Consider the following 13,809-nt stretch of genomic DNA (forward strand, 5'->3'; position numbering starts at 1 on the left):
ATCAGAATAAATTCTTTTTTAATCAATTAAGTCCAAAGTTACTTTGCTAAAGATCTCCTCTCTAAAAATTTGAGTGTCTCTTTTAAATTTAATATTAACCTTTCACATTTCCACTACATAAAACTTTTTTTTTTCCACATGTAATAAAAGTTTTTTAAAAAATTGAGTTTCTACAAAACATGTAAACTAAAAAAAAATTAAATCAATTTCTCATTCTATTTAAATCATATTAATTAATGTTCCTTGTAAAAGAGCTCATGTATTGAAAATTAAATTCTAATAAAATTTTAATGTTAAAAATGAATGAATCTCAATTTTAATTTGACTTCAAATATATTCATTAACCATGTTTTAATTAGATTTTCCAACAAATATAACACAAATTAAGTAAAAGATTAATAGACCTCACAAGCGGGGGCATTCCTTTGGTGTGATTACAGTTAAATATTCCCTTCACAAATGTGAGTAGTGAAAGAGAGAGAGAGAGAGCTCTCTCTAATTATTTATAAGCATTTGATACTTCAATCCAATCACTTCCACTCTCCTCCCCTCCTTGGCTTCTAATTCCTAATAATACAACAAGCCAACTTCAACGTCCCATGCATACATGCATCACAACTGCCAGATAAAAAGGGAAAGGAAAGAAGTGAAAACAAACTAGACAAACAACTTGGTTACTGCACGAAAATTACTTGGAAAAATAAAAAACCTAGAAGGGAGAGAGTGGCAAATTAATTCACAGTCCACTTGATCCAATCAACTTGGTAAGACCAAAGGTGATAGCCATAGCCAGCCATCCTCCAACCAAAACCCTAAGTGATGACTTAACAGTTGGAGCCTTTCCCAACACAGCCCCTAACCACCCAAAGATCAGCAAAGCCAAGGTCACTGCCGCAACCACAACTCCTAGCCTCACCTTGTACCCTCTTATGAAAGAAGCAGCTAGCAATGGCACTAATGCACCAACTGAAAAGGCAAGAGCTGAAGCTGCAGCTGCTTGCAATGGATTTGGCAAACTCTCCTTATTCTCTCCCTCTTCTTGTTCCTCTTTTCCTCCATTATTTCTTCTTTCCTTTTCTCTCTTCATTTGGGCCAACTCAATATCTAGTTGTGAGTGGACAGACACGAACTCACCTATTGCCATGCTACAAGCCCCAGCTACCAAACCGGCGAACCCGGTTAGTATCATGACCTTAATGTCTTGTTTCACAGCCCCCACACCCATCATCAATGATGCGGTGGAGACCAAACCATCATTGGCTCCAAGGACTGCAGCTCGTAGCCATTGTGCTCGTTTTGAGTAGTCAAAGTCTTCGGTTTCAATCTCTAAGGTCGCTTGTTGCTCAACATCATTAATAGGGAGAGCAAATTTGGCATCATTGAGGGATGTTTGGTTGCTAGCCATGGAAGAAAAGCAGATTGAGAATTATGGAGATTTTGTTAGAATAATCAGATAGTAAAGAGGGGAAGGTTTGGAGAAGTGTGGATGGCACACGCCTTGAAGAGGTTATATATAGATGAAGATCTTTGCTATGGTGGAAGGCAAGGCAAATTGAAGTGGGAACGCCCACTAGGGGAAGAAAAAGCTTTTATATAACAAAAGATCCTTGTAGTTGCGAATTGTATGCGGTCTCACAATTATTGCGCTTGTATTAGTATATATGTATATATTTGAGGAAAAGTAGGGGTAATACTTTACCGTACTCAATATATTAGTAATTTTGAAAGATTGAAATTGCCTGAGAAATTAATTCATTAGCAGTAAGATATGTTAGATGTTATGCAACAAAACTTTTATAAAGAATAATTGAAAAGGAGAATTTAATTTCATTTATCAGTCATGGCTCATGATCGATGTGGTTGCCACAGTGCTTTTATTAATGGTGGGTTTGCCTACGAAGAATGAAATGAAATGCAAAAGCTACACGAAACTTGGGAAACTTTTATTTGTCGAAAATGGTGTTTTTGTGCGTATGAAGTCATTTGATGTATTACCCTCAATGGCCTTCACAGTAACCTTATCACCATAACTAGAACTCATCCATCGATATCAAGCAGGAAAAAAAAAGCATGGTCGAGCCCTAAGAACCACCCACCATGCACACACGGAAAATATATAATCCAACCTTTAGTCTCTCTAAGTACTGTGCTCCTGAAGAAATTAAAAGAAAAGAAAAGGATTATGATTCGATTAGGAATACTAATCATAAACAGTCATGAAAGAATGATAAGTAAGAACAAAGAAAGAAAAAGGTGAAAACTATTTGCCAATGCAGGAAGAGAGAAAACAACTCGATCCAGTAATTCCTCCTAGATATAGATATATACCCCAAGAAGAGGAGGTTCGCTTTTAGGCAGTTAGCCCAGAGACTGGAAGTCATGACTAAAGCATGACCGTGGAAGCAGGACAAACAACTATCTTAACAACGGCAAACATATACATGGAAACTAACATAAGCAAGCGTTTCAAAGCTTCGGTTTCCTAAACTCTATAATCTGCACTCTCAAGCATTCTATTCTAGTCAAATTCTCAGGTCGGAACAAAAAAAAAGGGTAGTCTGTTATTTAATTATAGGCATAGGGTATTATCCTGAATATAATGATCAATTAACATATTATGGATCTACGTACGAAATCAAGATTTAGGGCATTTGCATGGATATGATTAATTAACTGTGTTGTGTGTCCAAGACAACTTTCCATCATTCCATGTGATCTTGAAGGATTTTCATTCGTTAAAAGATGATGTTTAATTAAATTCGGATATTCAGAAAAATATATAACATAATTCAATTCTCAATATTATTTGGTGTATTTGATCCAGGTAGAGGGTTTTGGGTAAATTTCTATCTTGGGATTAATTAATATTTAATTATTAACAATCTTTTCTTTTTGAATTAATAGTTAAATTAATGGTCTTAAAGATGACCAAATATGAGTGTAGAATAATTCACCGAAAAAATATTTTTAGAAAAGTGTAAGTACTTACGAAGAAAAGATTATATAACTAACCTGCAACTTTTTGCTTTTTAACTTGTTGTAACGTTTTGATAAAGCAGAATTTGTCTTGATGAAGGCAACTCGTCTTGAAGATTGTTTTGTCATGCTTCGGCTCATTTATGATTTCTATATATCTAGTATAAGACGATGATCTAGTCAAAATGCAACACGAATTTTGTGCCCTAGCACCTAACCATGAAAATTGAAAGGCTAGAGGGACCCCCACCAGTCCCATGCATGTATGCAGCTCATTTCCTTTTCTTTTAGAGATGGGCCAAGGCCCTTAAGTAAAATTCTTCTTCATCTTCTTCTTCTTTTTGTTTGGCCTTTTGTTCTTGTTCAGGTGATAAAAGCAAAACTGGAACTCGAGACTTCACTTAATTTCCCTGAGAAGTATATCATCAACGCCCTTTTCAACAGCGAAGCTCATGTTTACTATACGTGGGAATTACCCGTTGGTATAAAAACCCACCAATATATATAAGCCAGCCGCCCAACAATTTCTTGCAAATCATTTGGCCTGCTCTAAAATCATAAATTTAATGGAAGATCATGGGGTACAAAATCATAAATCCCAATATATATATATGATACTCCAATTATGATGATTTCAAAGGATCAAATCATATACGTGGCCAGGATTTTTTCCTAGCATGTAACATTCATAATGGATTGCTGAATCGGAAAGCACTCGGTATATAGTTGAGAGAGAGAAGTGTTGGCGAATACGATAATATTAGGAAATGCAAGGAGTGTGCTTTCCACACGAATGCCACCTTCTCTCGTTATTTTATCAATCAAAAACTACTCTTATTGGAAGTCTTTTTGTTGTCCTAATTTCTCTTTCGACATTCCACTCAAACTGGCCGCTGCTATCATTGTGCTTTCCATCTTCTTTAATGGAACCCCTACAACTTTTATGCGTAACCATTTTAATGGTTTTTGTCTATGTTCATGGAGTATGCACGAAAGGATTGGTCTTTAATCCTTCATGCATAGAAATTTAGTAATGAAAGATTTAGTATCTATAATACTTTTATACCGCAGCTGTCCAGCTTAATTATATAAACATTGCAGTCATTATCAGCAGGTTTCTGGGCAGCTAAAATTAACTTCTAGGAAAAAGTATGAAATCCATATTTATAAATTATAAATTTATTACTAGAAGATGCTGTAAATCAATACCCCAAGTCCAAGTTCATCATGATAGGATATGCCTGGCAATAAAAAATCTACACAACTTTTTCGGTGGATGTTGCACTACTAATTAAACTTCTATTAAGTGCCATCTATGCTAGGTCTAGATTGATTCATCATGTATGGTGGATTCCTCAAGAGGTTCTCTTGCTCGAATCAATGCCAGCTCATAAAATAAATATCCCTCGTTCAAAAAACATCTGTAATTGGCCAATATTCTGTATCTTCTGCTTAACCAAGAACGTGATCAATAATTAACAATAATAATTTGTTTATATTTTTGTAATTAAGTACTTTGGGGTAACATGCCTAATGAGTACTGCATTTTAATTGGAATTATTTGTGGGGCCATATAAAACCCGAAGAACTTCATGTAGCCATTTGTGGCTACATTAGTGGCATGGTGTGTAACAACATTAAGGCGCAGCTGGAGACTGAATAAGTGATGGTGGGATGAGAATGGGAGGCGGCATCATGTTCAATTTGGACAAATCAAACGATAATAAGTACTTTCTTGTCTTCCTTAGCATCAAAAGGATGCTATGTGGGCATCCACTACCTCTAGCTAGAAAGCCCAAATCTGTCAGTGGTGCGTTTTACAGGAGAGACCTGATTCATATCTTGTCTGGTTTGGTTTGTTTTGTTATGGGATATTCGGGAGAGCATCCTAAGATGGCAAGGGACCTGAGAACTCAGAATCGAAGAGAACAAAATCTGAACGAGCTGTCTTTCATTTCTTTCCCTTGCATTATTTTCTCCGGACAATTCTTCCAAGAAAAAAATGGAAAGGAAGGAAAAGATAAAACTAGGATGCTGATCTAGTCTCAACGAAATCCATAATTTTCCACTTATTGAGAGATGAGCTTTGTCCCTTGTCTCACCCCACCAGCCACTTTTTTTTTTTTCTTTACCTAAGAAGAAGAATTAGGGGAATCCCAATTCTTCACAAAAACCTTGAAGGCCTGAGTTGTTTATAGGCTCTGATGACAACTGGATCAGTAACCAGGACAATTTCCGATAGGCCTTAAGAGAACAACGGCACAATATATACCATCAGAATCCAGCCCAACAGTTGCAAATACAAGTAAAGTCATATTTTATACATAACTTATTAGCTTAAAGAGTGGTGGTGATAACCTAACATATAAACTTGATAGACTAATAAGTTTAGGTAATGTGGGTATATATATATATATATTTTTTAGACCTAATATTTTTAGACTCAGCTACGTGTTGGTCTTAAATGCTTATGGGTCTAGTAAAATATCAGACCCAACATCTTTAAGTTCAGCTTCACACCGAGCAAAGCACAAATAGTTATAGTTATATTCAACCCTTTTATTTTAGAATTTAAATAATAAATAATGATACAAATAGTGTGTAATCATTAGGGGTGAGCAAAAAAACTGAAAAACCAAGAAAACCGGAAAAAAAAAAAACGAAAAAACCGAATCGTGAAAAAAAACCGATTAAAATTTTGAAAAAACCGACCAGTTCGGTTCGGTTCGGTTCTGGTTTTATAAGTCTGAAACCGAAAAAATCGAACCGAACCCAAGCTGAAAAAACCAGAAAAAAGCCGAGCCAAACCGGAAAAAACCGAGCAAGGTTTGAACCGGTTTTGGTTTTTTTAAAAAAGATTCGGTTTGGTTACTTTTTTTTTATAAAAACCAAATCGAACCGAAAATGATCACCCCTAATAATCATGTAGTCTGAGTGGCTAGTCTTTTTTAGGAAAAGAAAAAAAATGAAAATAGCAACTATTTTTGCCTGCCTGGAAATATCCGAAATTGAATGAATAGGTAAAAAAAAATAGTTATATTATACTTTAATTTAGATAATATTGCTAGAAAACACAATATTCTAATACATACATTTTAAATAATATAAATTTTGCTATAAAATTAGGATACTATAGGAAAAAAATATTTTTAATATTCTCCAAACAACAAAAAATTGATATATGTCTATAATATTATATTTAAAATATTTATATCATATTAATAGTTATATTTTATAAAATAAACTATATATAAATATATGATATAATAAAAAGACTTTTTATATCTCATTCTTTTATTGTAATTAGTCAAATAGTTATATTTAATGTTCTATATATGCTGGATAAATTTGATAAAAAATTTAAAAAATTATTAAGTAATTTCCTAACTCATTTTTTATGACATAACTAAATACTAAAAAATATTTTTAAATTTATTTTTTATAACACTGTTAGATATAAAAAAAATAACCTATTTTTTTTTAAAAAATTATTTTTAACAAATAAATAAGGCCTTTAAGACTAAAACCGATAAAAGACTTAATAAAAAAGCAATGAAAGCCTGACAAATTTAATAAAACCCGACCATTTAACTGGTATGGGTTGACACTAGAGACAGTAACTAGTAGGAAATTTGGTAAATAATGATGAAACCCAGCCAAATCTGGTAAAACCTAGCTTATTTAATAGGTGGGTTAAGCTTTGACCTTTTTTTTTTTTTTTAAATAACCTTTTGTTTCAATTTTCTAAAATTGTACACTCACTGTTTTATCATTTCTTATTTATATTTTATATGGTACAAAATACATTTATATTTTAATACAATCGATCCAATCATCTGGTTACTGGTCCACTAATCAAATCAATGATTCAGCGATCCAATAGTTTAACCGAACCATTATTTGATACGGGTTCGACAGCATTGTTTTTTCACGTTGGTGCCTTATTTTTTAAGTTCTAGTTATATCACAATTTGTTTAATTTAGAGTTTAATTTGTCTAACTCATAGCCCAAGCCTTTATCTATATAATGAACTGGGGCATTTTTCAGAATCATCAATTGAACTCAGCTTTTGAGCCGTACTAGGTCAGAGAATCAGGGCCCATATTAGGATAAAGTGTATCAAAAGCTTGAATTTCCATGTTATTCTCCATGTAAAGATAACAAATTAATTAATTACGAGCATGAATGAAAGACACGCTACAGATTATCAAAAAACACGGCGAGAGAATCAAAGATGTTTTCATGTTACACAACAAGTTGTAAGCAATACCATTTCTTCTCTTATTTCATTCCCATGGTTGGTTCTGGACAATGGCAAGTGCGATTCTTTATCCTGAAACCCTAGCACGAAAATAGAAAAAAAAAAAATCTCAATCGAGTGATTTTGATGTTTCATAATTGTTCATTTGGACATAAAAATATATAAAATAGAATTTGCGAGGACTCTTTTAGTTTTACATTTATAGACCATGTTTTGTCACACGAGCCACTTTCTTTTTATGTAAAAAAGAATGTTTGGGAAAAAAATCCGACAGTAATTATTAGTTCAATTGATAATTTAAATAATATAAATAAAAAAATATAACGATAATAAATAAAGTTAAAAAAGCCGACCTAAGCTCATCGCGTGTTTGGCAGTGTGGTTGCGGTTGCTTTTCAAATAATTTTTCGAGTCAAAATACATGTTAATGATGTTTTTTTATTTTTAAAAATTATTTTTAACATCAGCACATCAAAATAATTTAAAAATACTAAAAACATATTAATTTGAAATAAATAAAAAAATAAAAAAAATTTAAATTTTTTCAAAAGAGCTTTTGAAACGCAAAAACAAACAGACCCGATCTAATATTAAAATACGAAACTAAAAAAATAATTTTAAAAAAGCAAAAAAAATAATCCCCAATTAAATCAAATTGACTCAACTCCATGATCATGGGTATAAAAATAAGATAATCTCATATGAAGAAAAATATAAAAAAAAATCCAAAAATCAATTCCAATCAAATGATAACTTGTAAGAAAAAAATAAAGCTAGATTTCAAACAAATAAAATATTAGAGGATAAGAATTAAGTAACCAAGAAATCTCATTCTTAAGCAAACACTTAGCATCAATGACAAAACATTACTTTCGGTTAAACAATTTTTACAGGACTTTACTTTATGAGTCACCAGTTATAAAGATAGATCTTTTTTCGTTTCAATTTATTCCCTTCCAGCTTCGAGGGGAAGACTCTATAGTGTTACAGAGGAAAGGCTAGGGAATGCAGAATGGTAATTTTAATCAGATGCAACTGGCATAATAATTGAAAGTTACTAATTATTTTCTTTTGACTGCAAGAAAGAAAAATAATGTCGAAACTCTGCGAATAAATGACAATTTTCGAATAAGAATCTCTAGTTCTTGGTATGAATCATTCGAAAAACAGGTCGATCAATTCATGATATCAAACCATGACTTTCCTTGGCCTGATTAGATCGGTGGAAGAACTATATACTGAGAAGACACTCCGAAAATAAAATACCGACAAACAGGATCCTTGCAAGATTCACGAGCAAGAACTTGCCGATCAAGTTTTTTGTTTTTTTCTCCCATGTTGTTGTTCACAGATAAAATATCGACAAACATGATTCTCTTGGAGGCTGTTTGGACTTTGGAGGGTGGTAATAATTGAAATAAATCATTTTAAATTAAAAAAAAAAAAAACAGTGTTCCACAAACACGTTCCAAACAGCTTTGAGCACTCAATCAGATTGGATGTTGTGCCATGAGGGTGGCTTTTTACTTGTTTTTGAAGGGACGAGGAGCAAAATGTCAGCCGCAAGATTACAAAAGCCTAGAGAAAGAGATAAGACATGTTGGAAATCATATCATATGCTACATGTCGAGAAGATGATAAGACGCAGGGGAGAATGACTGATACACTTCATGGAGACAAGTCAAAGGTGCTCGAATTTTCTCAGTGCTGGAGCCTTTTTTGATGTAAAATGTCCACCGTTTTCCACTTCGTAATTAGTACTGATATTTTGTTTCAAATAACAAGAAGTAGATGCATACGTGGATCCATGTAACCTATCGTTCAGATCAAATATTAAGTATAAAGATAAAAGGTAGGGCGCCACATCTATTATGACTGCGGATTATAATACTAATTTATATTATTATTATTATTATTATTTTGCATGTTGATCCTTCCTTTTCCATGGTTATTGATTTTTTTTTAACTTTAGTCCTTTTCTATGATGTGTGTATATGGATTTAGAATTAATAATTTATTTTAATTTATTTTTTATATTTTTCTAAAAAAACTCAGTATTGGTTTAATGCTCGATTTCATGATTGCTTATTTTTATTATCATATAGTTAAATAAACAACAATTTAGAAAAAAAAAAACAAGTTATCAATCCTAATATAGTTCATTACACAGTTTGCGTGTTTGATGTGTTGACTCGAGTTACCCGATTCACGGGTTTAACAGGTTTACTCGTCAAATATGATATGTTTTTTTTTATATCACTCTTCTTCAATATTGGATTGGTTAGGAAATTAAATTCATGGTTTATTTTTCTCTATTTTCTATAAAGTTTTCACGATCTAAATAACGTTTTTTTTAGGGTTGGTGATCGATTTTACAAGCATCTAATTTTATCATAAAATAAAAATTAAAATAATTTATAAAAACAACAAAGTTATTAAACCCATTGAAATCCACGACTCATGTCGCAAGGTGACCGAGGTTGATCCAATCTATCATTGTCTCAATATTAAAAAAAAAAATATTATCTTGAAGTTTTTTAAAAGTTATGTCATGTTTTTACTGATCATCCAAATTGTTTTTGAACCTATGAAATTGAATGACTCACTTTGGATTAAATCTCACATGATTTAATTTGAAATTCGAGTTAGGTAAAGAGTCTGGTTGACAAGTTTCAAAATCGAACCGCTTCATTGGATTTAATGATACTACCAAAAAAATCTTAATGCTCTTAATATTTTTTTAAGTTTAGAAAAAGAATAATCTGATTCACAGCGGAGCGCAGACGAATATATTAGTTAAATTAATCCTTGGGTTAAAAGGTATTTGTGTCATTTTGTTGTTGTTGTTTTTTTTTTTTTTTGTAACTAATGAGTCGGGTGAAGTCATTTAAGTGTTTTAATAAATAGATAAAAATTAAAGCATGTCAGTTGCTCGTTGTCTTAGGACAGGGCGTGCGGCTGATTCAGAACGCCAAAATTATCTTTTCAAGGTTGTTTTCGATGCGTCTTGGCATGTTTTCCATGAAAAAACAACGTGTGCATATATATAAGTTCACCGGTTTGTCACCGATAGCCATTTCGTTTTTCTTCTTCTTTCTTTCCTCTCTCTTCCTCAATCTTTAAGCCTGCCCTTCAATTGTTTAGATCAACCATTAAACTTCTCTTTCTTTTTTATTTAGTCCATGTATTTTTTGTTATTATTTCCTTTATTTTAAATAATTGAAAATTTGAAATTTTATTTCAATTTCATCCTCATTTAAGTTGTTGCTTTGTCATATTTGGTCCTTTTAATTTGTTTGAATTTTATCTTCTTGGTTAAGCCTTTGTTTAGGATTTTACAAGTAGTAATTTTTGAAAATTAACCCAGTTTTAGGGGTTCGTTAGGGTTTTATTTAATATTTTTTAAAGCTAATGTTTTTTCGATTCTATCATTTGATATTTATTTAATTAGATCGAGCTCTAACTTTATATGTCCTTTGTTTATTTATTTGATTGAGTTCTCTTTAGTCTTTTTACTTATTGTTTTTTATTAAGTTTATTTTTATAGATAAGTTTTATTCTCGAGTTAAATAGAATTAATTGGCTGACTATAAATGAATAATCACTCCTTTTTTTTGTTTTCTTTTCCACGAAGGTACTCTAGCGACCCATGTGGCTTCTTATAATGTCTTCACGCACTCTTTTGTAGTGATGAGTTTAGACCGTCTCAGCAAGATCTTCTGGTTGTAGGCAATGTCCACAGTTAAATGATGGTGAATCTTTAAATTTCTTCTTTATTCTCTTTCCGGATATAATATTGATAATTTATTTGTGTTAATTAATTGTTACCAAAAATTTTTGTATAGTTCGTCAGCTATTATTTTTTATAATTTAAATTAGATTATTATATTATTCAATCATGTAGTCAAGTTAGTGACGCTAGCATTATATTTTTTTGTTTTTTACGAATGCTATTGTTGTCTAAACATCCACATTGTACGTTAAAAAAATTTGATAGGAATGCAGGCGGGTTGTGTGTGTGTGTGTGTGTGTGTGTGTGTGTATTTATATATATTACTGATATAATAAAGGACATACGTTAGCCATAGTAGATTTCTTAATTATCCCCTGGCCCTAGTTTTGAGAGTCAACTTGCGACCTTAGTTTTAGGTTTTAAGTTTAACCTCTCTGGCTATGATGTATAATTTTCTAATGGTCCCTTCGCCATTCATTCTCTGCTACACCATTAATTAATGGTACTTCCCTTTCACTCCTGAGCTGCTTGTCAACAATTACTTCAGTTTTTCTACGGCCACCATCTTTAAAAAAAAAACCTTGATTACGTGACTGATTGCCAGGTGAGGATTCAAGTGCTTAGCACGGTGCTCCAGAGAGTAATTCATTTAATTATTAGTAGAACATGCCCACTTTGTTAGCTGTCATAAACACTTCTGCTTCTTCTTCTTCTTCTTCTTCTATATATAAACACTTTGTTAGTTAATTAATTCCAGTACTGCAAGTTTATGCTACATAAAATATCCAAACACCATGTGCTAGCCATGTGTGAAGATGCCTTGCTTTCTCCATAGCTTAGATATTGAAGTTGAGCTACTAATTATTTGGATTTGCCAAATGGTATGAATTTGTTAGATAATTACGTACTCCAAACTCCAAAACACTTAACATCCAATTATTTTGCATCATTCATACATAAACTAGTCCAGCCATGCGCTCTTCGAAAAATAAATTCACAACAAGATAGATAACTTGCAGGTTTCTGACGATACCTTCGTGGGACATAAGAGCCACCCACTTTGAAGGAGACGGCACTCAAAAGGATGAAGGAATTTGGAGTGAAGAATCTGTGTTAATCTTTGACCAAAAAATAAAAGGAACAAGAAGTCTCCCGACCAAAAAAAAAAGGGGGGGTCACTATGATTTTGCACAGATTAAGTGATGACCCACCAATCCTTAGTTCTCGATTAGTTCATTGCCTCGCGTTATATCGTGCATTGGAGTATTTTTTTTAAAAAAAAAAAACATTAAAGAAAAGTCTATTTATTGTTAATATGTCTCCTGAAAAATAGATTTTAATCATAAATTTAAAATAATTACATATTAAGTGATATTTTTATCTAATATTGAGATGGAAACACATTAAATCTATTTACGTGAATCCAGATTAATATGCAAAACTTACAGGAATAGTCTTAAAAAAACAAATTAGAAAGTTAAATCTCCAACTAATTCAATATAAAGGACAAAATTGATAAGAAACAAAACTCAATTAAAAAAAAAATATGTGAACTCAAGTCAACCAACCGATCTCGTGATGCAAGTCATGCACACCATTAGATTCAATGAATTTTTTTATCTCATAGATTGTTTTTCATTTAATAGATTTATATGACAATAAAGCGCATAAGAATTTTTTTGTATAAAATATTTTTTTATAAGAGAAAAAAATCATAACAGTTGTGTGGGACTAAGATAACAAAAGCAGATTATTGATAACAAATAGTCAAATTGCATTTTTTTGGTTTTAAGTTAAATAAAAAAAATAGATCGTCGATAAAAAATAGTGAAATTATATTTTTAAAAAATTAAGGGATAAAAATGCATTAAACAAAAAAAAATAGACTAGATGTTGTGGCTTAACCTGTCGAACTTGCAATCCGGATCATGGACTCGACTGAATTCAATATTTTTATTAATAAATCTATAGTTCACCTAAATACATTAAAAAAACAGTTGAAAAATAGCCCAGCAACGCATGCCCATAGCCAAACCCCTAGGTCTGTGAAAGGAAGAGCTCAGGTTTGTAGACCTTCAAGCTCAAGCTCGGGCACCTAGGCCTGTAATATTTTTTTCTTATTTAAAAGGGAAGACGACACATCTCATGCTATGGCCGATGATGTGCGTCTATTAGCCTAGAATTCAACCACCACAATGACAGTCGGGAAATCATGTCCATGTATCTTTTACTATAAAAACTTGTTTTTCAATTTATTTTAATCTGAAAACATCATATAAACACTCTTAAAACATTAACAAACCAACATAGCAACCTAATAAACTAAAAAAGGGTCTAATTCACAAAATCAACTCGAATAAAATTTCTCATTCTCAACTTAGATCTGGTTTTTTAGGTAATATTGAGGCTCAAAACAACCATCATAAGACTCCCTTCATTGAATGGATCTTCTTGACACCAACTTCAACCATTTTGGTGGTCAAAATAGGTGTTAACGACGACTTTCTCTCTCTACACTAGATTTCAACGAGTGTCTCTCTCTCCTCTCATAGATAAAATTGAAAAATAAAAAAAATAAAGTTTGGTATCATAGTGGAATTTCTAACAACTAAAGGGATCAACCATTTATTAACTGAAAAAGATAGGGGTTCCTAACTTTTTTTTTTAATGAAAATTCAAAATTACTATCTATTTTCTCCATGTTTTACACTTTGTTTCTTTGTGTTTTGATTTCACCCTCTTTAAAAAAAAATGTGATTGGCTATTAATTTGAGTTTAAAAAAGCTTTATTGTATAAAAAAATTTAAAGATAAATTAATTTTTTTTAAAAATAATTAC

The 13,809-nt window shown here is 31.9% G+C and overlaps 1 protein-coding gene across 1 annotated transcript; it reads right to left on the reverse strand.

Annotated features, from left to right (window-relative positions):
* Positions 1–466: 466 nt before the first annotated feature.
* Positions 467–2,286, reverse strand: LOC7466401 (vacuolar iron transporter homolog 1). Its single transcript, XM_002302149.4, has one exon. The coding sequence runs from the start codon at positions 1,403–1,405 to the stop codon at positions 737–739; it is 669 nt and encodes a 222-aa protein (XP_002302185.1). The 5' UTR covers positions 1,406–2,286; the 3' UTR covers positions 467–736.
* Between the last annotated feature and the right edge of the window lie 11,523 nt (positions 2,287–13,809).

This window comes from Populus trichocarpa, chromosome 2 (genome assembly GCF_000002775.5).
Source record: "Populus trichocarpa isolate Nisqually-1 chromosome 2, P.trichocarpa_v4.1, whole genome shotgun sequence".
Taxonomy (NCBI): Eukaryota; Viridiplantae; Streptophyta; class Magnoliopsida; order Malpighiales; family Salicaceae; genus Populus; species Populus trichocarpa.

What these genes read in the sequence shown, in the direction of transcription:
- LOC7466401 (XM_002302149.4), bottom strand. Translation starts at nt 1,405, where the DNA reads ATGGCTAGCAACCAAACATCCCTCAATGATGCCAAATTTGCTCTCCCT.